We start from the raw sequence: 26,225 nt of genomic DNA on the forward strand, positions 1-26,225 counted from the left end.
CTGAATATTGGAATTATCAAGAGCCCCATCTGGGTTTGTATGAGGTGACATTACTACCCTTTTCTACTGTTACAGCTTAAGTCCATCCCAAATGCAATTTGTGGCATTTGTCTGAAGGGTAAGGACGTTACCAAGAAGGGAAAATCTGAAAGACTGATACACTGTTCCCAGTGTGATAATAGTGGTAAGTCTTGTATGATATATCAGTTCTTGTAGATGTCATCTTGGAAAAAAATAATAATTTAACTGTATATTATCCTTAAGGGGTTTTCCTACTAAAATATGCTGCAATTATTAGGATGCTCAGTGTTAGGACCATAACCAATATTTAGAATAAAGGGGCTCCAGCAGAAGTCCTCTCCTTGCTTCTTTCAGTTGCTGAGTTTTCATTTTATTCTTTTTTATTGACCACTTTAAGTCAAAATGTGGGCGCTGTTGTTTTCATATAATACCGCTATTTTAGAAGTAAAAGTCTCTGTTACCATTACGCTACTACCCTCTAATGCATAAAGTGGCATCTCCATAGGATTCTATTGTAAAGAAAGGAATACTAAACTATATATATTTTATACTGTATTAAGTTATATAAAATTACTTGCATAGATATATACCAGCAACATGGGAGCTAAAATGACAATCCTATGACCACTGTTAATGAAGCCTTATAGGAATGCTTAACAAGTAAACCAGGATCTTTCCCCTGTAATCAAATTTGGTTTCTCTAAACTTGGTTATACTTGCAAAGCGCTAGGTTTGCTTTAACCACTTCGCACCAGAGCCTGTTTTTGCCTTCGTGACCGGGACAATTTTTTAAATTCTGACCACTGTCACTTTATGAAGTAAGTACCCTGGAACGCTTCAACTGATCCCACTGATTCTGAGATTGTTTTTTCGTGACATATTGTACTTCATGGTAGTGGTAAAATTTCTTCGATATCACTTGCGTTTATTTGTGAAAAAATCTGAAATTTTGCGAAAATTTTTAAAATTTTGCAATTTTCAAACTTTGAATTTTTAAGCCCTTAAATCAGAGAAATATGTCACACAAAATAGTTAATAAATAACATTTCCCACATGTCTACTTTACATCAGCACAATTTTGGAACCAAAATTTTTTTTTGTTAGGGAGCTATAAGGGTTAAAAGTTGACCAGCGATTTCTCATTTTTCCAACAAAATTTACAAAAACATTTTTTTAGGGACCACATCATATTTGAAGTCACTTTGAGGGGTCTTTATGACAGAAAATACCCAAAAGTGACACCATTCTAAAAACTGCACCCCTCAAGGTGCTCAAAACCACCTTTAAGAACTTTATTAACCCTTCAGGTGCTTCACAGGAATTTTTGGAATGTGGAAGAAAAAAATGAACATTTAACTTTTTTCGCAAAAATGTTACTTTAGACCCAATTTTTTTTATTTTTCGCAGGTGTAACAGGAAAAAATGGACCCCAATTTTTTTTGTGCAATTTCTCTTGAGCGCTGATACCCCATATGTGAGGGAAGACCACTGTGTGGGTGCACTGCAGGGTTCGGAAGGGAAGGAGCGCCATTAGACTTTTTGAATGTAAAATTAGTTTGAATAATTAGCAGACGCCATGTTGCGTTTGGAGAGCTCCTGATGTGCCTAAACAGTGGAAATCCCCCACAAGTGACACCATTTTGGAAACTAGACCCCTTAGGGAACTTATCTAGATGTGTGGTGAGCACCTTGCACCCCCAGGTGCTTCACAGAAGTTTATAATATTGAGCCGTAATAATAAAATTTTCCCATTTTTACCACAAAAAATGTTTTTCATTCCCTAATTTTGCATTATCATAAGGGTAACAGGAGAAATTGCACCATTAAATTTGCTGTGCAATTTCTCCTGAGTATGCCGATACCCCATATGTGGGGGAAAACCACTGTTTGGGCGCACTGCTGGGCTCGGAAGGGAAGGAGCGCCATTTGACTTTTTGAATGTAAAATTTGCTTGAATAATTAGCAGACGCCATGTTGCGTTTGGGGAGTGCCTGATGTGCCTAAACAGTGGAAACCCCCCACAAGTGACACCATTTTGTAAACTAGACCCCTTAGGGAACTTATCTAGATGTGTGGTGAGCACATTGGGAGACATAATAAACAAATCAGTAGCTGGTGAAGAACTGGTTTTATTTATTTTTTACGCCGTTCCTCGTGCGGTATTAGTGATGAGATTACTTTATTCTTCGGGTCGGTGCGATTACAGTGATACCAGATTCATAACGGGTTTGTATGATCGACAGCTGTCACACACTAAAAGACGCTTTTTTTTTTGCAAAATCTAGTTTTTGCATCGCCATATTTTGAGAGCTATAATTTTTCCATACTTCGGCCGACAGAGTCTTGTCACGGCTTGGTTTTTGCGGGACGAGTTGACATTTTTATTCGTAACATTTTTGGGTACGTGACATTTTTTGATCGCTTTCTATTCCGTTTTTTGGGAGGTAAAATTAACAAAAAACAATTTAGGAATTGTTTTTTGAGTATTTTTTTTGCCGTTCTGCGTGTGGTAAAAGTGATAAGGCAGCATTATTCTTCGGGTCAGTACGTTTACAGCGATACTACACTTACTGTATATTTTTTTATGTTTTGGCGCTTTTACACAATAAAACAATTTTATAGAAAAAATATTTTTTTTGCATTGCTTTATTCTGCGAGGTATAACTTTTTTATTTTTCGGCTGATGGAGCTGTATGGTGGCTTGTTTTTTGCGGAACAAGATGACGTTTTCAGCGGTACCATTTTTATTTCCGTTTTGCTTTTTGATCACATTTTTTTCCACTTTTTGTTTGGCGATATGAGGAAAAAGCATATTTTTTTGCTCCATTTATTTATTTTTATTACGGTGTGCACAGGAGGAGTTTATTAGTGTGACAGTTTTATAGCTTGGGTTGTTTCGGACGCGGCGATACCAAATATGTGTACTTTTTTTGTTTTTGCATAAATATACTGATTTATCGGTTTAATATTTTATTTATTTTGTGATTTTTTTTTTTTAACAGTTTCAAAACATTTTTTTTTACTTTTTTTTTACATTTTTACTTAGTCCCTGTATGGGACATTAATTTTTATTTTTCTGATCACTGATCTCATGTAATGTAATAGACATGTATTACATTACATGAGATCTTTGCTGACTGTTTCACAGTCAGTGTCTCCTGCCAGGCTTCAGCTGCAGGCTGAGCAAGGCAGGACACCATATATGGCAGATCTGGAGGTGGTCATGTGACATCCAGCTACCATAACAACTGAAGGTCCTGGAAGCTATCAGGGGTCGTCGGAGAGGTAAGTATACGACCCCCTCTCCTCCTGCTGTCTTCTATATGCCACGATCACTATAGATCGCAGCATATAGAAGACAGCAAAGGGTTAACATCACTGGGACCTGATCCAATCAGGTCCCGATGATGTTCCCTGTCAGAGCTATCGCTCTGCACCGCACCTGCAGCGCTTGCAGGACCCTGGGGGTCCTGAGTGCTGTGGGACCACCCACCGTTTTTAAACGTCCGCGCTGCACAGAGCCCAGGCAGCACGGACATTTATCTACAGTGGGCGGTCGGAAAGCGGTTAAGTATGCAGTGTAATTTAAGCCCCTGACCTAGATGATATAAAAGCTGCTGTAAGATTACATGTCCATTTACAACAGTATTAAAGAAGCACGCTAAATGTGTATCGTAGATGTAATAAAATACTTAGATTGCCATCTTCATAGGTTTCAATGGATCGTCAGAGTGAGGCTTCAAAGACTTACATTGTAAAGCCATTTTCACACGTTCAGTATTTTACAACAGTATTTGTAAGCAAAATCCATGAGTGAGTGAAAAATCCAGAAGTGGTGCATGTGTTTCTTTTACACTTTTCCTCTGATTGCTCCACTCCTGATTTTAACGAAGTAACTAAAAATTGGCATGTGCATATGCATTCACCCCTTTTGCGATGAATCCTCTAAAACATTCTGGTGCAAGCAATTACCTTCATAAGTCACATACTTAAATTGCACACAGGTGGACTTCCTTTCACTAAGTGTCCCATGGTCTGTATAACATATAACAATGGCGGAGAAAGAAAATATAGACGATCAGTTCACCTATCCACAGGTGCAGGAGTGCAAGGATCCAAATTCCAAAGGAAACAGTCCATGTAACAAAGGCTGTTGATCCAGCACTTCAAGTAAAACATGCAATTTTATTTTAGGAAAAGCCCATCCATAAAAAAATATATAAAGCCATAAAAAATCCACATAAATATATGGATAAGTATATCATCTGAGGAAATGGCCCCAAAAGAGATACATTCAAAGTCTCCGTACATACACACCTTTTCTGAAAGGCCACAGAGGCTGCAACACCATTAAGCAAGTATCACCATAACCAAACACAATGGAGACCAAGGAGATCTCTAAACAAGCCAGGAACAAAATTGTTTAGTAGTACACGTCAGAATTGGGTTATAAAAAAGAGAGAGATATATATATATATATATATATATATATATATATATATATATATATATAATATACACACACACACACACGCACGCACGCACGCACGCACGCACGCGCACACACACACACACACATATTATATATATATATAAACCTGCCAAGAGGGCTGTCCACCAAAACTCTCAGCCCGGGCAAGGAGAGTATTAATCAGAGAGGCATCACAGAAACCAAAGGCAACCCTGAAGTAGCTGCAGAGTTCCCCAGCAGAGACTGGATTATCTGTCCATACGACCACAATTAGCCATGCACTCCATAGAAATGGCCTTTATGGAAGAGTGGGAAGAAAAAAGCCTTTTACTTACACACAAAAAATGAATAGTTTGCCAAAAAACAAGTGGGAAACTTCCAAAATGTATGACTGAACGTGCTGTGGTCAGATGAGACCAAAATTGAACTTTTTAGTTACCAAGGGAAACAGTATGTCTGGCGCCAAAGCAACATAGCTCATCACCCCAAGAACACCATCCCAGAGTGAAACATTGGTGGTGGTAGCATCATGTTGTGGGGATGTTTTTTGGCAATGACCCATAGCACACTGCTAAAGCAACACTTGAGTGGTTTAAGGGGAAATGTGGAAATATTTTGCAGTGGCCTAGTCAAAGCCCAAACCTTAATCCAATTGCGAATCTGTGGTCAGACTTGAAGATTGCTGTTGAATGAGCTGAAGCAGTTTTGCCTTGAGAAATGGGCAAAAATCCCAGTGGCAAGATATGGAAAGCTCAGAGACTTATCCAAAGCCACTTGCATCTGTAAATGCAGCAAAAGGAGACTCTACAAAAGTACTGACTTTAGGAGGTTGAATAGTTATGCACACTGAAGTTTTCCATTATTCTGTCCTATTTATTGTTTGCTTCACAATAAAAAGAAAAACAAATGTTTACAATTGTAGGCATGTGCAGTAAATTCTAAGAAGACCAACAGACTCAGCATTCATGATCTGCATGTTTTTGAGTCTGTGTATTTTTATAATTAATTGATATAGGGGTGTGTTCAAAATAATAGAAGTGTGGAGTTCATTCTATGAAGAAACAGGTGTGAATCAGATGGCCCTTATTTAAGGGTGAAGCCAGCATATGTTGTACATGCATTTCTCCTTAACCTGAGAAAAATGGGTCATTCGAGACGTTGTTCAGGAGAACAGTGTACTTTAAGTAAAATTTAATTGGAGAGGGTAAAACTTACAAAGAAGTGCAGACAATGATAGGCTGTTCAGCTAAAATGATTTCCAATGCTTTAAAATGGAAACCAAAACCAAAGAGACGTGGAAGAAAATTGAAAACTACTATTCAAATGGATCAAAGAATAGCCAGAATGGCAAAGGTTCCGCCAATGATCAGCTCTAGGACCTGAGTACTGTGACAGACACATGTGTGAAGCTAATCTCTTAGCAATAAGTTTTTAAAAAAAAAAACACATGTTCTGAAGCTGATACAATTTGCCAAAGAACACATCAACTGGCCTAAAGGGAAATGGAGAAACATTTTGCTGCTGCATATAGAGGTAGACACAGGAACACTGTCTCTTTAAATCTTCTGTGGTTTATGAAGAGAACTGCATAAGCCACGGCAACACTAGCAAAACAAACACGGCCCTCTCGGCCTAACAGGAAAAACAAAGCATAACGAATGGCAGAGTCCTTGTTGCTACGGGTAACCACCCACTTCAAGAACAAACAACCCAATGCTTAGCTTGTTTTCACATAACAATACATCTCCAGAGCTTGTGCCTCCAGGCCTACCCCATACCAAATGCTCTAAAAGGTTGGGAATTTAGCCTCTGACCTCCTCCCTCTCTACAGATGTTTAAATTACCCTAGCACTAAAAATGGCTGATTAACCCCTCATTCCTTCGTGTGTTGGAACCTTGTTCCTATGCTTTATTACTGGAGCTAACAATCTCAGAGCTACATATCTCCCCTGCAGTACTTTCCAGAGACTACGTGGCAAAAAAAACTATGATTTTTCATCATAACGCTGGAAAAAAGTGGAATAAAACTGATGCATTGAAAATGTCATCTTGTACCGCAAAAAAAAAAAAAAAAAAAAAAAAGCTGCAATACAGCTCCATCAGTGGAAAAAGTTATAGCTCTCAGAATATAGCGATGCAAAACCAATATTTTTTCTATAAATTTTTTCGTGTAGAAGCAACAAAACATAAAAAAATTAAATAAATCTACCATTGCTGTAATTCTACTGACTCTAAGAATAAAGCGGTCTTATCACTTTTTCCAAATGGTGAATGGCATATAAAAAACAAATTCTTAATTGCTTTATTTTGTACATTCTGCCTCCAAAAAATCTCAATAGACAGCGATCAAAAATTATGTGCCAAAAATGGTACAAATAAAAATGTCAACTCATCCCGCTAAAAAGCAAGTTCTCACATGACTGTCAAAATCTGCACTCCCAAATCCAAATGCCGCCGCCTCCTCCTGAGCCCCACAGTGTGCCTAAACCACAGTTAGCGTCCACATGTTTGGCATTACTGTAACGAGGAAAGCCCACTTAATTTACAAGGTGCGTGTCTCCAGAAGCACAAGCTGGGTACAATGTACTGGGCACTACAATGGCATAATTGCATTTTCACCTAGCAACTCATTGCTAGCAAAACCAAATCTACCCCTGTAGATGAATTCCCAGGGAATCTAATTTCCAGACTGGGTCAGTTGAGGGGGATTCTGCTCTTCTGGTCCTTAGAGGCTCTGTATATAGAGTCCCCAAATTATTCTCTAAGAACTTGTTCTCCAAGAGTCAAATAGCACTCCTTGCCTCCCTAGTCTCGCTGTGTGGTCAAACTGCAAAGGCACATATGGGGTATTGCCACGTTAACGAGAAATTGTGTAACAAATTACTTGATCATTTTTACCTATTTCCCTTTGTGAAAATGTAAAATCTGGGGCTAAGCAACATTGTAGTGGTAAAAATGTAATTTTTTTTTCTTCAATGCTCAATGGTATAAAATTTTGTGAAATTGGGATTATTGGTAAGAATGCAAGAAGAGAAGAACAGAAAGGACACGATTGTAGGTGTTTACTATAGTGCTCCTGGACAGACTGAAGATATGGATGAACTCTGCATCAGATGTCTCTGTTTTCAAGAAAGTAGGACACAGTGATCATGGGAGATTTTACCTATGCAAATATATGTTGAGAATATCAGGCAAAAGTATTGGGTCCAGAAAATTCTTATCTTCTCTTACTGGCAACTTTATCTTTCAAAAGGTAGAAGAGAGAACAAGAGGCTCTACCATCTTAGATCTAATTTTTCCCAATAGGTAGGAAATGGTTAAGGAAGTAAAAGTAGCTGGGAATTTAGGAGGCAGCGATCATGCTATTCTCAAATTTTGGATTGCAAGGAGTTCAGAAAGGCAGATTTTAATGGACTCAGAAAGAGGGTATGAAAGGTCCAATGACTGGATGTTTTAAAGAACAGAAATGTCCAAGAAGGATGGGAGATTTTACTAAATGAAATTCTCCCTGCACAATCAGTAACAATCCTGAAAAGAAGGAAGAATTAGAGGCATTTAAATAGACCAGGATGTATAAACACAGAACTTAAACATGTGTTTAAAAAGGAAAAAAGAAATGTATAATAAAAGGAAAGGGGGCGGAGTTACAGTATATATACTGAAAAATATAATCCTGTCTGCAGGGAATGCGGGGCTAGCGTTAGGAGAGCTAAAGCCAGCAATGAAGTGAGGCTTGCAAGTGAGACCAAAAGCAGTAAAAAGTGTTTTGGGATCTGTCAAAAGCAAAAGAAAATTCAAAGATGCTATAGGATTTTTACAGGGTGAAAAGGATGAAGTGGTCAGAAATGATGTTGAGAAGGCTGAACTTTTAAATTCCTATTTTGCATCTGTGTTCTCTAAAAAAGCAATTGTAGCATCAACTGATCTTCACGGTGCTATCGAAGGAATAAAATAGTGTGAATTATCTAGCAACCTGGAAGACGACTGCTGTTGTGCAGCAAAGGCCAGATAGATGTTGGTGGTAGGGCAGTCTATAATTAGGTGGACAGACAGGGTCATCTGCCGCTGAGACTGCGAATGCCGAACAGTGTGTTGTCTGCCGGGTGCTCGGGTTTGACATATTGTGGATCAGATAGGCAGATTGCTGGATGGGGCTGGGAAAAAGTCAGCGGTCATGGTACATATCAGTACTAATGACAAAGTTAGAGGGAGATGGAAGGTCCTTAAAAATTATTACAGGGAGCTAGGAGAAAAACTGAAGGCCAGGACCTTCCAAGGTGGTGTTTTTCAGAAGTACTGCCGGTGCCACATGCGTCACTAGAAAGACGGCGGTAGCTTAGGGAGATAAGTGGCTTAGAAATTGGTGCAGGAAGGAAGGGTTTGGGTTCATGGAAATCTGGGCGACTTCGCTGTCGGCTACAGGCTCTACAGTAGGGACAGGCTGCATCTCAATGGGGAGGGTGCAGCTATGCTGGGGGAAAAATGGTCAGACAGATGGAGGAGCTTTTAAAGTAGGATCTGGGGGGAGGGAGGCTATTCGTGCTTATAAGGGGATATATAGAGTAGACAGAGTGGGACAGTAGGGGTTAAAGAGGGTCTAGGAGGGGTTGAGATGCTCAAGGAAAGTATGGAGCTCAGTAGGAGTAACAAATGTGCTAATTGTATTAAATGTCTGCTGGCAAATGCAAGAGGTGTCACAAAAAAAATGGCTGAACTGGAGAATCATATGTCGGTCACAGAATAGAATGTGGGTATTATGGAAACCTGGCTTGATGAAAGCCGTGACTGGGTGAAAAACAGAGGGATACACTACATGTAGAAAGTACAGGACAGACAAAAAAGGTGGAGCGGTGTGTATTTTAATAAGATCCAACTTAAAACCTGTGTTCAATGACAACATTGGGGAGAGCTGCGACAATGTAGTCAGTCTGGGTTAATGTACATGGGGATGGCAATAATGGAAAGCTGCTAATTGGATATTGTTACAAGTCTCCTAATATAGCTGAACTGGTAGCGGACGAAATGCTGGAAAAGATTAAAAATGCTGCAAATAATAGGGTCCTTATTATGGGAGATTTTAACTATCCAGATATTCAATGGGACATAGAATCTTCCAGTTGTGCTAAAAGCTGCAAGTTCTTATCCACAGTTCAGGACAATTACCTCTCTCAGCTGGTAAATGAACCAACCAGGGGAGATAATCTGCTGGATCAGTTGCTGTCAAATAGACCAGATACAACCCCTGGCAAAAAATTATGGAATCACTGTGCTCAGAGGGAGTTCATTCAGTTGTTTAATGTTGAAAAAAAAACAGATCACAGACATGGCACAAAACTAAAGTCATTTCAAATGGCAATTTTAGGGCTTTAAGAAACACTAAAAGAAATCAAGATTAAAAATGTGGTACTCAGTAAGGGTAATTTTTTTCAGACCAAGCAGAGAGAAAAAATTATGGAATCACTCAATTTTGAGGAAAAAAAAAATGGAATCACCCTGTAAATTTTCATTTCCAAAACTACACCTGCTTCAAATTAGATCTGCTTGTTAGTCTGCATTTAAAAAGGAGTGGTCACACCTTGGAGAGCTGTTACACCAAGTGGACTGACATGAATCATGGCTCCAACATGAGAGATGTCAATTGAAACAAAGGAGAGGATTATCAAACTCTTAAAAGAAGGTAAATCATCACGCAATGTTGCAAAAGATGTTGGTTGTTCACAGTCAGCTGTGTCTAAAATCTGGACCAAATACAAACAACATGGGAAGGTTGTTAAAGGCAAACATACTGGTAGATCAAGGAAGACATCAAAGCGTCATGACCGGAAACTTAAAGCAATATTTCTCCAAAACAGGAAATGCACAACAAAACAAATGAGGAACGAATGGGATGAAACTGGAGTCAATGTCTGTGACCGAACTGTAAGAAACCGCCTAAAGGAAATGGGATTTACATACAGAAAAGCTAAACAAAAGCCATCATTAACACCTAAACAGAAAAAAACAAGGTTACAATGGGCTAAGGAAAAGCAATCGTGGACTGTGGATGACTGGATGAAAGTCATATTCAGTGATGAATCGTGAATCTGCATTGGGCAAGTGATGCTGGAACTTTTGTTTGGTACAGTTCCAATGAGATTTATAAAGATGACTGCATGAAGAGAACATGCAAATTTCCACAGTCATTGATGATATGGGGCTGAATGTCAGGTAAAGACACTGGGGAGATGGCTGTCATTACATCTTCAATAAATGCCCAAGTTTACATTGATATTTTGGACAGTTTTCTTATCCCATCAATTGAAAGGATGTTTGGGGATGATGACATCATTTTTCAAGATGATAATGCATCCTGCCATAGAGCAAAAACTGTGAAAACATTCCTTGAAAGAAGACACATAAGGTCAATGTCATGGCCTGCAAATAGTCTGGATATCAATCCAATTAAAAATCTTTGGTGGAAGTTGATGAAAATGGTCCATGACAAGGCTCCAACCTGCAAAGCTGATCTGGCAACAGCAATCAGAGAAAGTTGGAGCCAGATTGATGAAGAGTACTGTTTGTCACTCATTAAGTCCATGCCTCAGAGACTGCAAGCTGTTATTAAAGCCAGAGGTAGTGCAACAAAATATCAGTGATGTATTGGAGTGTTCTTTTGTGTGTTTGTTTCTCATGATTCCATAATTTTTCCCTCTGCTTGGTCTGAAAAAAATTACCCTTACGGAGTACCACATTTTTAATCTTGATTTCTTTTACGGTTTCTTAAAGCCCTAAAGTTGCCATTTGAAATGACTTTAGTTTTGTGCCATGTCTGTGATCTGCTTTTTATCAACAACATTAAACAACTGAATGAACATCCTCCGAGCCCGGTGATTCCATCATTTTTGCCAGGGTTTGTACAATTTCAGATCTACATGTCTGGGAGCATTTGGGAAACAGTGACCATAATATGGTAAGTTTCCATATAATATTCAATAAAACATTTCAAAAAGGAAATGCAAAAACCTGGAACTCTAGGAAAGCTGGTTTCAACAAATTAAGGAAAGAACTTAATCGTGTAGACTGGGACCATGTCATGGTAACTGGGGATACCGAACGTAAAAGGAAATACTACTAGAATCCTGTAGAAAATGTATACCTCTGATAATAACATGTCCAGGAATAAAAAGAAACCATTATAGATAAATAAGACAGTACTGAGTTTAATACGCCAAAAACAAAAGGCATTCAAAATCTTGAAAGCCGAGAATACAGAAATAGCGTTTGAGGAGTATAAAGACCTAAATAAGAAATGTAAAAAAGAAATTGTCTACAGAGCAACAAATCACCAGCGACCTTAAAATAAATCCTAAAATTTTTTATACATAAATCAATGCCAAAAAGAGAAAATCAGATGCTATCGGCCCCTTAAAAGACGACAACAAGATAATTATAGAGGACAAAGAAAAGGCTGAGATATTAAACACACACTTTTCATCCATGTTCACCAACAGTCTGTTCCAGGGATCTTTCAACAGGGCAAAAATCAAAGTTCACCACCTGATATAACTAGTTTAACACAAAAAGAAGTACGCCTGTGTCTGAGCAAATTAAACATTGACAAATTCCCTGGCCCAGATGGTATTCATCCTTGGATACTGAGGGAATTGAGCTCAGTAATTGAAAAACCGCTGTATCTCATATTCTTAGACTCTCTTGTAACAGGGGTAGTGCCACATGATTGGAGGATAGCCAATGTGGTACCTATATTTAAGAAAGGTAAGAAGTGCAAATTTGGATGTTGGTAATGCGGCTGATGTGATTTATCTGGACTTGGCAAAGGCATTTGATACTGTACCACATAAGAGCCTTATAATAAAGCTACAGAAGCAAGAACTTGGGGGAACTATATGTAGATGGTAAGGAATAGGCTAAATGATAGGAAACAAAGAGTCGTCATTAAATGGTAATTCTCTAAATGGGATATAGTCAGCAGTGGGGTGCCGCAGGAATCTGTGGTAGGACAGATTCTTTTTAACCTCTTTAATGACTTTGGGGATGGGCTTGAGTGTCAGTCTTTGCTGACGATACCAAACTATGTAGGATATTAAAATCTGACCTTGATATTACAATATTGCAGAACAATCTGGATAAGATGACTGAATGGGCAAACACTTGGCCGATGAGGTTTAATGTAGATACATGTAGTAGAGTAATGCACCTATGACTGAGTAATCCTATAGCTACATATACATTAAATGCGATTATACTAGGGACTACAGAACAGGAGAAGGACTTGGGTATTCTGCTTACAAGTAAGCTGAGCAGCAGTACTCAATGTCAAGCAGCAGCCACCAAAACAAACTAGATATTAGGATGTGTAAAAAAGAAATAAAATCCCACTATCCCAAGGTATTGTTGCCCCTTTATAAATCACTGGTGAGGCCACCTCTGGAATATGGGATCCAGTTTTGCGCTCCACATTTTAAAAAGAAAATTCAGAAGTTAGTTCAAAGGCGGGCAACTAGATTATTACAGGGATTATTAGAGGGATGAAGGCATCTCGTAATATGAGAGGTTGAAAAAGTTGAGTTTGTTTTGCTTAGAAAAATGACACCTCAGAGGGCATCTTATTTACATGTATGTGTGGTCAGTACAAAGGACTAGCACATGACTTATTTCTTCCAAATACCATACTAAGGACCAGGGGCACTCATGGGTGTGGAAGAAAGGAGAATTCGGAACCTAACTAGGAAAGGGTTCTTTACAGTCAGAGCAGTCGGACTGTGGAATGCCCCACCACAACAGGTAGTGATGGCAGACACTAGAACAGCTTTCAAAAAAGGGCTGGATGATTTCCACGATACAGGTAACATTGTGGGTTACCGTTAAATTAGTTAAAATGTTACACCTATAGTAGTACATTTAATACGGTAATTACATAACTAGTATCATAATCAGGTTTGATTCAGGGTTCTAGGACTGATGGCCTTTTCTCGGGGTCAAGAAGGAATTTTTCCCCATGATGCAAATTGGCTTAATGTGTCCTGGGGTTTTTGCCTTCTTCTGGATCAACAGATTTAGGCATAGGGATTTTAGTAATACGATTATTAGAATCATAAAACCAAAAAATAAAACTAAAAAAATTATAAACTGGTTCATTTGTAATTGTAATAGTGCAGCAATAATAGAAATGGTAATAATAAATTTGGAGGCCTAGTCCCAGTAAGTTAGTGTAGTGTTAGTGTAGGGAGTACAATTGGGAGAGAAGGGTTGAACTTGATGGACCTTCCGTAGGTCTCTATTCAACCTGCGTTACTATGTATTTATAAACCGAGAGATGGTGAGGGTAGATTTAGCTAATTTAAATGAATTTAAATCTCCTGACCCAGATTAATTACATCCTAGAGTACTGAAAGAGATGGTAGAGGAAATTGCAGAACCACTAGCCATAATCTTTGAAAAATCCTGGAGAGCAGAAGTCCCAGATTTGAGAAGGGCAAATGTTGTCCTCATCTTTAAAAAAGGGAAAGCCAGGAAATTACAGGCCAGTGAGCCTTACTTCTATACCAGGAAAGCTCTTTGAACAAATTATTAAACAGCATGTATGTAAGTACTTGGATAAGAATACAGTAATTAACCAGAGCCAGCATGTGTTTATAGCAAACAAGTCATGCCAGACTAATCTAATTTACTTACATGATGGAATCAATGACTGGGTAGATCAGGGAAATGCTGTAGATATAGTATATCTCAACTTCAGCAAAGCATTTGATAAAGTATCTCATACTATCCTTGAATAAATGAGCAAGTATGGGATTGACTAGGCTACGGTTAGGGAGATTCATAACTGGCTCAGTGATCGTACGCAGAGTGGAAATAAATGGTTGCAGAGTGTTTCAAGTGTTGTACCACGAGGCTCTGTCCTACCCCCAGTGTTCAACATTTTTATAAATGATCTAGATAAGGGACCTGAAGGTAAATTAATTACATTTGCAGACTATGCAAAACTAGGAGGGATAGCTAACACTAGAGAAGACAGAGAAAGGGTTTATAAGGATCTACATAAGCTTGAACAATGGTCAGCGACTAATAGAATGGTATTTAACCCCTTCCTGTCCTCGGAAGTACTCAGTACGTCCTGGTTGATAAATACCATATTTACATATGGAGTACGTCCAGGCGATTTGTGCACACAAAGACTGTGCGTGCGATTGCCGCTGCCTGTCAGCAGATTCTGACAGCGGAAACCCGGCACTAAGTGGCAGGACCGATACGAGCACTGCTCCCGGCACTTTAACCCATTAAGCGAGCAGGCAGACAGAGGGACAGAAGCCCCTCTGCTCTTGGATCGGAGACCCCACGATGTAATCGCGGGGCCTTATCGTTGCCATGGTTACCAATGTCGTTATGACGACATTCGGGTCACCCAGCACTAGTGAGTTAATTAGATCATGCACAGTACATGATCCAACTAGCTTCTGTCAGTGCAGAACTAACAGTTACAAAGCATAGCAATAGCAATGATCCTGCAAAATGTAATAGTGGGACAAAGTAGAAAGAACAAAAAAGTAAAAAAAAAAAAAAAAAAAAAAAGTAAACTTTTTTTTAAAAAAAAATCAGAAAGAAAATAAAATATTATGTACTGATATTTGTAATTTTATGTTAAAAAAAAAAAGTACACGTTTGGAATCGCCGCGTCCAGAACGATCTGCCCTATAAAACTGTAACACTAGTTAACCCCTTCAATGAACACCGTAAAAAAAATCTTGCTTTTTCATCATACAACCAAACAAAAAGTGGAATAAAATGCTATCAAAAAGACAAATGTAAAGAAAAGTGTTATAGCTGAAAATGAAACGTCATCTTGTACCGCGAAAAAACAAGCCGCAATACAGCTCCAACAGCCTTAAAATAAAAAAGTTATAGCTGTCAGAATAAAACGATGCAAAAATAATTTTTCTCACGGAGAGAGGGGATCCGCTCTTAAAGGACAGGAAACCTACAGATAAAAAGGGCGGTATCTCTCTCCCGCATCAGTTGGTTTCCTGTCCTTGATGGGGGACCTACAGTGCAGTACCTGCGAAAAAAGGCATACCTGAGGGGTGCCACAAGAAAGATCGTCCTGGGATGCCAGACCCAGCCTCCCTATAGCCGCAATGCATCACTGGGAGGTCAGCCAAGGCTTGTGTGCGTGCGGAGCGGCCCCTCCCTACACACAGCACACTACTGATTCAGGGGTGCACGTGCGTGATCTCTATTAGGGATGCGGCACATAGGACGCCCTGTAAATACCAGGGACGTTAATAAGGGTTAACACCAGCCAGCTGGGGGGGGGGGGGGGGGCCCTAGGGGTTAAAAGCTGCTAGTAACGCTAAGAGGATGCTTCTTGGCAAGCTCCGGCAGTCTCCCCTCACTAGCTGTGAGTGAGCAAGAGCTACGGGAGGTGCAGCCTCTGCATCCCCAATCACCACAACGGCAGCCGCAGCAGCAAAGGAAGAAGCGCAAGAAGAAGGCAGAACGGCTAGAAGCTTCCCATCATCACGAGCATGGTAACAGCGGAAGCGGGCGCTCTGGCAGATCATCCCAGCGCAGCAAGGACTCCAGTGTGGCGTTAATCCCAAAAGAGGACTCATCTATGAAAATAGTTCCCACTCCTAATCCGGTACTCCTTCCGTCAGGATGGTAAGTGATCTTCGTGAAAGCTCACTTTGTAACTAGGGTCTTACCCCTTCTTCTTCTCTCGTCATGGAAGGAAGAGTACTGGCAAGACCAAACACAGGACCTGTGTGCTTTGCGCAGAAGAGTTACCCACTACGTGGGAGAAAGACTCTGCAGCTCTTGTATTGAACAAACAATCTGCGAGGAGACCCTTAAGTTTGCCTCGGAGCTCAGAACCTCAATAAAATCCCAAGTAGAAAATACCTTTAAATCTTTTCAGAAGAAAGGGAAAAAACAGAAAGCCAGAAACATATCCTCCATATCAGTCTAGTAGATACGTCCTTCTCATCTTCATCCTCATCTGCTTCAGGGGACAAAGTCGGGTGCAGCTGTTTCCCCATAGAGGGAACAGATAGTCTAGTTAAGGCAGTCAGAGCCACTATAGGGTTAATAGATCCTCGTCCTAAAAAAATCTGTTCAGGACATGAGGTTTAGTGGCCTGGAACAAAAAAAGAGAAGATCTTTCCCTCTCAACGAGAAAGTCCACTCCCTGATTAAGAGAGTGTGGAAAAAACCCGAAAGGAAGGGCATCTTATTCCCTAAAAGGAAATACCCATTCATTTTGGAAAAAGGCGCCGAAATTAGATGTGGCGATTGCCAAAGCCTCTAAAAATAATTCCCTTCCGTTTGAAGATATGGGAGTCCTGAAGGATCCAATGAACAACAAAGAAGATACCTTCTTAAAAGGTTCTTAGGAGGCCGCAGGGGGAGGTTTGAAACCAGCGGTAGCAGCCACGTGTGCAGACAGGTCTCTGATAGTTTGGCTAGACCAACTGGAAACACAGCTAAAAGAAAAACATCCAGGGACACCATATTAGGCTCTATTCCCCTAATGAAAGGGACAGCAGCCTTTCTGGATGATGCCTCGGCCGACTCAGACTAGCGGCCAAGGCATCAGGCTTCTCTAATGCAGCCCGGCGAGCTCTCTGGCTTAAATGCTGGCCAGGAGACCTCCAAACAAAATCAAAACTATGCTCCATTCCCTGTGAGGGTGAATTCCTATTTGGGCCCATGCTCGATGATATCCTCGACAAAGCAGGGGATAATAAAAAAAAAAAAAAAAAAACGCTTCCCTATCCTCTCTAATATCTCTTACAAAAAGTCCTTTCAGAGTAAGAAATTTATCCGCAGAAAACCCCCTAGAGACCAGGATAAGTGGGAGGATAGGGAAAAAAAGATTAAAGGGTATATGTTCAACAGACTCCCCCGGAGACAACAGGAAACCCTCCCAATGAAGGTTTTCCCCAGGTGGGGGGAGGGTTTAATCGCATTTTCTCCCAACCTGGGAAAAGATATCCAACAACTCCTGGGTAATAAACATAATCAAATCGGGTTTAAAATTTCAGTTTCACTCGATTCGACAACCAAATTTTATAATAACACCCAAAAGATCTTCAAGCGTAGAACAGCTAGCGTTAGAGCAAGAGGTTCTGGGCCTGATAGGGAAAGTAAGTCCTTCAAGAAGTCCCTGTCCAGGAAGAAGGCGAATGTTTCTACTCTCCTCTGTTCTTGAAGAAAAAACCGGATGGGACTTTCAGGACAATCATAAACCTGAAGAAACTGAACAAGTCTCTGAAGGTTCAATCCTTCAAGATGGAAACAATAAAGACATCAGTAAAAATGTTGTTTCTTTAATGTTTCATGACTGTTCTGGATCTAAAGGACGCTTATTATGACGTACCCATACACAAGAATTATCAGAAATTCCTAAGGGTGGCAATTCCGATGGGAGGGCTAGTCAAGCATTACCAGTATACGGCTCTCCCATTCGGTCTAGCCATAGCACCCCAAGTATTCACCAAAATAGTGGCAGAGGCAATGGCACACCCAAGGGAGCAAGACATCCTGATTATCCCGTACCTGGACGATTTTCTATTAACTGGCAGTTCTTTCCATCACTGCAAGAACCAGCTTGGAAAAGTCATTGGTTCATTAACAAACTTGGGCTGGCTCTTGAACCTAAAAAAATCAAAGACCGAGCCGAACCAGGTGCAGGAATATCTAGGCATAATGATAGATTCAAAGAATCAGGAGTGTCATCTCCTGACAGAGAAAATTCAGAAAATCATAGTTCAAATATCTCGGGTAAGGGACCACCCCTCTATTACTCTGCGGAAAGCGATGTCCCTCCTAGTCTCCATGACTGCCTGTATTCCGGCCATCCAGTGGGCTCAAATTCACGCCAGGATTTGCAGTGGGAAATCTTGGAAGCCGAAAAATCTCTCAAAGGTCACTTAGAAGGTCAGCTAACCTTATTGTCAAAAAACAAACGTTCCCTAGGATGGTGGATGAGACGGACCAACCTAACACGGGGTGTTCCGTGGGTAATCTCAGTCTCTCAGGTCCTGACCACGAACGCAAGCCCAACAGATTGGGGGGCTCACTTAAACGACCAATTAGCTCAGGGGGTCTGGGCGGAGAACGTAAAATCTGCATCCTCAAACATGAAGGAGCTTCTAGCAGTCAAGTTCACCCTTTCAGAATTTTTAAACACGTTACACTGTCACCACATAAGGGTGTTCTCAATCAGGCAATAGTAGCGTCAAAAACAGAGCAGAGATAAAGGTAGCACTCACCAACTCTTCTTAAAAAATCCGTCCTTTGTTATAAGCGGGACATATCAACATGCGGCATCGGACTGAGACCCCGGAGGCTGTGAGGGGGAGAAGAGAAAAGGACGACGGCCGTTTCGCTGCCTTTTGGCGCTTCAACGGGTCCAAGGACTTGATTTTTTAAGAAGACTTGGTGAGTGCTACCTTTATCTCTGCTCTGTTTTTGAAGTTATCTCCACAAAAAAAAAGAGAAATGTAGACAGAGAGCGCACCAATCTAAGTGTAGTATATATCGGTAATATGAATATTTATAATGGTCTTTTGCACTCGCCTTTATTTGGTCTTTCAATTCAGCTTACTGATCTCTAAGGATCACAAAGAAAGGGATTTTCTCCTTTCAGTTGGTTTGCTGCATACACCTGGTGGCTATTTGATAGCCCTGCTCAGGTTATCATAGGAAAGAGATTTTGACAATGTTCATCCAGGCCAAATGCGCTCCCAAGAAGCCAGTGAATACTGTGGGTATATATTCTCCAAACGATCTTTATTCCTCAAGTAAATACAACGCGTTTCGACAAGATTATGTCTTTCTCAGGTATATTCTCAGAAATTTTTAAGATACAACTGTAGCAGCATTTGGCCTGGATGAACATTATTGTCAAAATCTGTTTTTGAAGTTGTAATTCACTTGGATGTGCATCACCGTCACAGTTTTAAAGCACACAGTCTGAGGCGATTCCTAGTGATTTATTTATGGAAAGCAGCGTGGTGCCGGAATGTTTCCCTTTTGTTGGACAGTAGTAGCGTACCTGAATCACCGGGGGAAAACTCAGTCCCATTCTCTAATGCAAGTAACAAAATCCATCTTCCTGGTAGCCGAGAGCAACCTGGGGTCTCTATCTGCTCTACATATAAGAGGCACAGAAAATCTCAGAGCAGACTTCCTGAGTCTGACCCAATTGAGGCAGGACGAGTGGGAGCTGAGGCAGGATGAGTGGGAGCTGAATCAGTCCGTGTTCAATCAGATCACAGAAATGTGGGGAAATCCTACCATAGACCTGTTTTCAAACAGAACAAGAAGGTAAAAGCTTTCTGTTCCATAGACCCCAAAAGGGAACCCGATAGCACTAGACGCCCTCATGATTCCATGGAACTACCCTCTAGCATATGCTTTTCCTCCGATTGCCCTAATCCCGGCAGTACTGAGGAAAATCAGGGAAGACAGGGCAAAAGTAATCTTGATAGCCCCCTTCTGATCGAAGAGGACATGGTTTTCCTGGCTGAGGATGATGTCCATCTCCAACCCCTGTGTGCTCCTGGAACTTCCAGATCTTCTTTCCCAAGGTAGCAAACCTACATACACACGTGGTCAAAATTGTTTGTACCCCTCGTTTAATGAAAGAAAAACCCACAATGGTCACAGAAATAACTTGAATCTGACAAAACTAATAATAAATTAAAAATCTATGAAAATGGACAAATGAAAGTCAGACATTACTTTTCAACCCTGCTTCAACCCTTTTTATTTAACTCATGAAATAGGCCTGGACAGAAATGATGGTACCCCTGAAAATAATGTGACAAAAGGGACATGTTAAATAAAGTTCTGTCCACTAATTAGCATAACAGGTTTCTACAATCTTGTGATGAGTCAGTGGCCCTTTATATAGGGATACAGATACTCACTTTGCTTCCTCTGGTCCATGCTGAGTGTGTTACACACCAAGCCACCAAACAGCAAAGGAAAGAGTTGTCTCAGGAGATTAAAAAGAAAATTATAGAGAAGCATGTTAAAGGTAAAGGTTATAAGACCATCTCGAAGCAGCTTGATGTTCTTGTGACTACAGTTGCACATATTATTCAGAAATTTTTCTACAAAAGTTTGTGTAAAGGCGCCAAAATGTAAAAAAAAATATAAATGTGGTATCGCTGTAATCGTGCTGATGTGAATCAGTGCAACGGCATACAAAAAAAACAATTCTTGAATTACTGGGTTTTGATCATTTTGCCTCCCAAAAATTGGAATAGAAAGTGATCAAAAAATATCATGTGCCCAAAAATGGTACTAATATAAACATCAACTTATCCTGCAAAAAACAAGCCCTCACAATACTGTCAGCAGAAATACAGAAAAATTATAGCTCTTAATATGGTGATGCAAAAACTAGTTTTTGAAAAAAAAAAAAAAAAAGCATCTTTTAGTATGTGACAGCAGCCAAACATAAAAACCCAGATATAAATCTGGTATCACTTTAATAGCACCGACCTGAAGAATAAAGTTGTCTAATCCAATTAATCGAGTTAAAAAATAAAACCAATTCTTCACCTTCTGTTGATTTGTTAATTATGACTCCCAAAGATCGCAGTATAGCTCGGCTCACTTTTATACTGCACTCTGCGCTGAGCGTTTACACCGGGGTTTCTGTGTAAATCTCCTAAATACGTGATTCAGACGGAACCCCTGGCGAAAGATTCCCTTTAATGAGGCAACTGGAAACACTGTGGATGCAGTCCGATCTGTGATCTGGTGGTGTCCATCTTTTTAAGGGTGCATAAAAGTGCCGTTGGTCACAGTTTTGTGCACTTCTTAAAAGGACACCGCTGAAAGGAGACCAGACGGAGTCCAGAGTAACTGCTGCCTCATTATAGTGATTGGATCCTTCGGGGGTTTCATCTGAATCACGTCATTCGGAGATTTAGATGGAAACCCTGATGTAAGTGCTCAGCATAGAGCGCAGGATAAATGTGATCGATCCAAAATGTTATGTAAAATGTTCCCGACAAAAGTTTCAACTCCATCCACAAAAAAAGCAAGGTTTGTTATCTGTTAATAGAAATATGGAGGGATTTTCCTTACTGGTAGTACAAAGGCTCTGGAAAAGCGCTATGGTTCCTTGCCCCCCCCAAAAGAAATCCAGCAAATTCTGCACTCCAAATGCCCCTTTCCTTCTGAGCCCCAGTGTGCCTAAACCTTATTTATTGTCCACATGTTTGGCATTTCTATTGTGATGAATGCCCGCCTAATTTACAGGTGCATGTCTCCAGAAGGATGAGCTGGTCAATACAACGGCAGTTTGCAATTTTCACTCAGCAACATCCATTTCTGCTTGTTTCTGGAAAACACCCATGGAATCAAAATAGTCACTACACCTGTAGATAAGTTCCCAAAGGGGTATAATTTCCAAAATGGGGTCACTTGAGGGGGGATTCTGCACTATAGCACTTCTGGATTATAGCACTTAAGGGCTCTGTATATGGAGTCTGCGAACTATTCTAGGAAAATCTACGCTCCAGGAGGCAAATAATGCTCCGTCCCTCCAAAGTCTCTCTTTATGGCTAAGCAGTACTATTCAGCCATCTATGGGGCATTGCCATGTTCAGCAAAAATTGGGGGACAAATTTTGATGCCATTTTTACTCACTTTCCCATGTGAAAATGTAAATTCTGGGGCTAAAACTACATTTTGGTGGCAAAAATGTAATTATTTTTTCTCACTGCCCAGTAGCATAAAATTCTGTGCCACACCTGTAATGTCAATAAAAGAACACTGCCCCCTTATAGAAATTTATTGAGAGGTGTAGTTTGTAAAATGGAGTCACTTATGAGGGGGGTTCTGCTGTTCTGGCACCTCAGGGGCCTTCTCAGTGGGTCATGGCACCCGCAAACCATAACAGTAAATCTGCACTATAATATGGCGCTCTTTCCCTTCTGAGCTTTGCACTGTGCCTGAAAAGTATTTCCTGATTACATGTAGGATATTGGCGTACTCAGGAAAAAATGGACCTCAGATTGTTGTAAAAATTTCTCCTATTAGCCCTTAGAAAAATTACAAACTTGGGATTAAAAACATTTTAGTGGTAAAAATGTAATTTATTTTTTTCACTGCCTAATGGTATAAAATTCTGAGAGGCTGATGTGGTTTCAATACGATCACTGCACCCTTAGTTGAATTCATTGGAGGGTGTAGCTTGTATAATGAGGTCACATATGGGGGTTTCTGTTATGGCACCTCAGGGGCTCTGCCAATGTGACATGGCATCCTCAAACCATTCCAGCAAAATCTGAACTCCAGTATGGCGCTTATTCCCTTCTGAGCTTTGCACTATGCCTCAAAAGTAGTTTTCAACCACATATGGTGTATCAGTTTTCTCAGGAGAAATTGAATAACAAATTGTGTGGTCAATTTTCTCATGATATCCTTGTGAAAATGAAAAAATTTGGGGCTAAAACAAAACAAAAATTTTTTGGGAAATATATTTGTTTTCATTTTCACAAATCAAAGTTGTAAAATTCTGTGATGCATCTGGGCTTCAAGGTGCTCACCACGTTTATGTAAATTCCTTGAGGGGTCTAGTTTTCAAAATGAGGTGACTTCTCAGGGGTTTCTTTTGTTTAGGCACATCAACTGCTCTCCGAATGCGACATGACACCCTCGGATCATTCCATCGAAGTCGGCATTCCAAAATGTCATATTTGATATCGGCATACTCAGGAGAAATTGCACAGGAAATTGTATGGTGCAATTTCTCCTTTTTACTATTGTGGCTATAAAAAAAATGGGGCCAAAATAACATTTGTGAGAAAACTGTGATTTTTTATTTATTTATTTTTTTTATACACTGCTCAAAAAATAAAAGGGAACACTGAAATAACACATCCTAGATCTGAATGAATGAAATATTCTCATTGAATACTTTGTTCTGTACAAAGTTGAATGTGCTGACAACAAAATCACACATAAATCATCAATGGAAATCAAATTTATTAACCAATGGAGACCTGGATTTGGAGCCACCCCCAAAATTAAAGTGGAAAAACACACTACAGGCTGATCCAACTTTGATGTAATGTCCTTAAAACAAGTCAAAATGAGGCTCAGTATTGTGTGTGTGGCCTCCACATGCCTGTATGACCTCCCTACAACGCCTGCGCATGCTCCTGATGAGGTTGCGGATGGTCTCCTGTGGGATCTCCTCCCAGACCTGGACTAAAGCATCCGCCAACTCCTGGACAGTCTGTGGTGCAACGTGACATTGGTGGATGGAGCGAGACATGATGTCCCAGATGTGCTCAATCGGATTCAGGTCTGGGGAACGGGCGGGCCAGTCCATAGCTTCAATGCCTTCATCTTGCAGGAACTGCTGACACACTCCAGCCACATGACGTCTGGCATTGTCCTGCACTAGGAGGAACCCAGGGCCAACCGCACCAGCATATGGTCTCACAAGGGGTCTGAGGATCTCATCTCGGTATCTAATGGCAGTCAGGCTACCCCTGGCGAGCACATGGAGGGCTGTGCGTCCCTCCAAAGAAATGCCACCCCACACCATTACTGATCCACTGCAAACCGGTCATGCTGAAGGATGTTGTAGGCAGCAGATCGCTCTCCACAGCGTCTCCAGACTCTGTCACGTCTGTCACATGTGCTCAGTGTGAATCTGCTTTCATCTGTGAAGAGCACAGGGCGCCAGTGGCGACTTTGCCAATCCTGGTGTTCTTTGGAAAATGCCAAGCGTCCTGCACGGTGTTGGGCTGTGAGCACAACCCCCATCTGTGGACTTCAGGCCCTCATACCACCGAGTCCATCTCATGCTACCAAGAGTGTGAAAGCACAACAAACATTCAAAAGTGACCCAAACATCAGCCAGAAAGCATTGGTACTGAGATGTGGTCTGTGGTCCCCACCTGCAGAACCACTCCTTTATTGAGGGTGTCTTGATAATTGCCAATAATTTCTATCTATTGTCTATTCCATTTGCACAACAGCATGTGAAATTGATGGTCAATCAGTGTTGCTTCCTAAGTGGACAGTTTGATTTCACAGAAGTTTGATTTACTTGGAGTTATATTCTGTTTAAGTGTTCCCTTTATTTTTTTGAGCAGTGTATATTTTCACGGCTCAATGTCATAAACATCTGTGACGCGCCTGGGGGTTTCAAGGTGTGCACCACACATCTAGATAAGATTCTTGAGGGGTCTAGTTTCAAAAATGGTGTCACTTGTCGGGGGTTTCACTGTTTAGGCACATCAGGGGCTCTCCAAACACAGCATGGTGTCCGCTAATTATTCCAGCAAATTTTACATTCAAAAAGTCAAATGGAGCCCCTTACCTTCTGAGCTCTGCCATGCACCAAAAAGTGTTTTTCCCGCCATATATAGGGTATTGGCATGCTCAGGAGAAATTGCCCAACAAGTTTTGGGGTCCATTATTCCAAACAAGAGTTTCTGAGCACTCATGGGGTATCCATGTACTGAGGAGAACGTTCACAACAAATTATGTGGTCCATTTTCTCCTGTTAACTTTGTGAAAATTAAAAATTTGAGGCTAAGGCTGAGTTCACACGATGCGTTTTTAATGCGTTTTTGCAGTTGCGTAAACGCCGTGGAAACGCATTAAAAACGCATGGTAGAAGGGCAGCAATGGTCCCCAATTGAAATCCGCATGTGCTGTGCCCATGATGCGTATTTTTCCACAGCGTAAACGCTGCGCTCAAAAATCCGCAGCATGTCAATTAATTTTGCGGAAACGCTGCTTTTTTGCCGCCATTGACTTGCATTAGACCGCATGGAATCCGCATCACTGTATATGTTGATGCGCATTCCGTGCGGTCTAATGTGCGGATGGTACCCGGGTGTGGAGGAGAGGACTCTCATCCAGACCCAGGTACCATTAAAAAAAAAAGAATAAAATAAAAAATATATATAATGAAGAAGGACCTTCGCTGACGTCAGAGTCATGTGACGGGTCACGTGACGCTGACGTCGGCAGGTCCTAAAGTCTTCACTGCCGGCAGCCGGGACCAAGCGAAGCAGGACACCGGGGGCCATCAGAGGGTAAAGTATATATTTATTTTTTGACATTCACACACTATATAAATCCATGCCGGTTGCATGGATTTATATAGTGTGAAGTTGACAAGCACTTCCCAAGTGATGCTAAAATCGCTTGGGAAGCGCTTGTCAACCCGCATGCGGAAATGAAAGTAAAGAACGCTTCATTTCCGCATGTCCCTGGCAGGAAACCGCATGTACAATCCGCATGCGTTTTTTCCTGCCAGGGAGATGCAGAAACGCTCAGGAAAAAATTCTGAGCATTTCTGCATCGTGTGCACATACCCTAAAACAAAATTTTTTGGGGAAAAAACGTCATTTTTAAATTCACGATTCAATATTTAAAATTCAGTGAAGCAACTGTGGGTTCAAAATGCTCACGATACCTCTAGCTAAATTCCTTGTTTAGAAAATGGGGTCACTTGTGGGGGGTTTCCACTGTTTAGGCACATCAGGGGCTCTCCAAACACGAGATGGCATCCGCCCTCGATTCTAGCCAATTTTTGCTTGAAAAGTCAAATGATGCTCATTCAATTTGGGTGCATGGCAGGGCCCCGAACAGTAGTTTTCCACCACATATGGGGTATCTGTCTACTCAGGAGAAATTGGCTACTAATTGTGTGGTCCATTTTCTCCTGTTACCCTCGTAAAAA

General features: G+C 40.7%; 1 protein-coding gene across 5 annotated transcripts in view; it reads left to right on the forward strand.

The window, feature by feature from the left end:
- The window catches only part of PHF10 (PHD finger protein 10), a 363,357-nt gene that overhangs the window by 330,829 nt on the left and 6,303 nt on the right, over positions 1 to 26,225 (forward strand). For all 5 annotated transcript variants that reach the window (XM_073671486.1, XM_073671484.1, XM_073671487.1 and 2 more), the window contains one exon: positions 76 to 184. In XM_073671486.1, coding sequence (XP_073527587.1) covers positions 76 to 184 — 109 coding nt within the window. The remainder of the gene's footprint in view (positions 1 to 75; positions 185 to 26,225) is intronic.

This window comes from Phyllobates terribilis, unplaced genomic scaffold (assembly GCF_046119375.1).
Source record: "Phyllobates terribilis strain yellow unplaced genomic scaffold, ASM4611937v1 Scaffold_3__8_contigs__length_932513732, whole genome shotgun sequence".
Lineage (NCBI taxonomy): Eukaryota > Metazoa > Chordata > Amphibia > Anura > Dendrobatidae > Phyllobates > Phyllobates terribilis.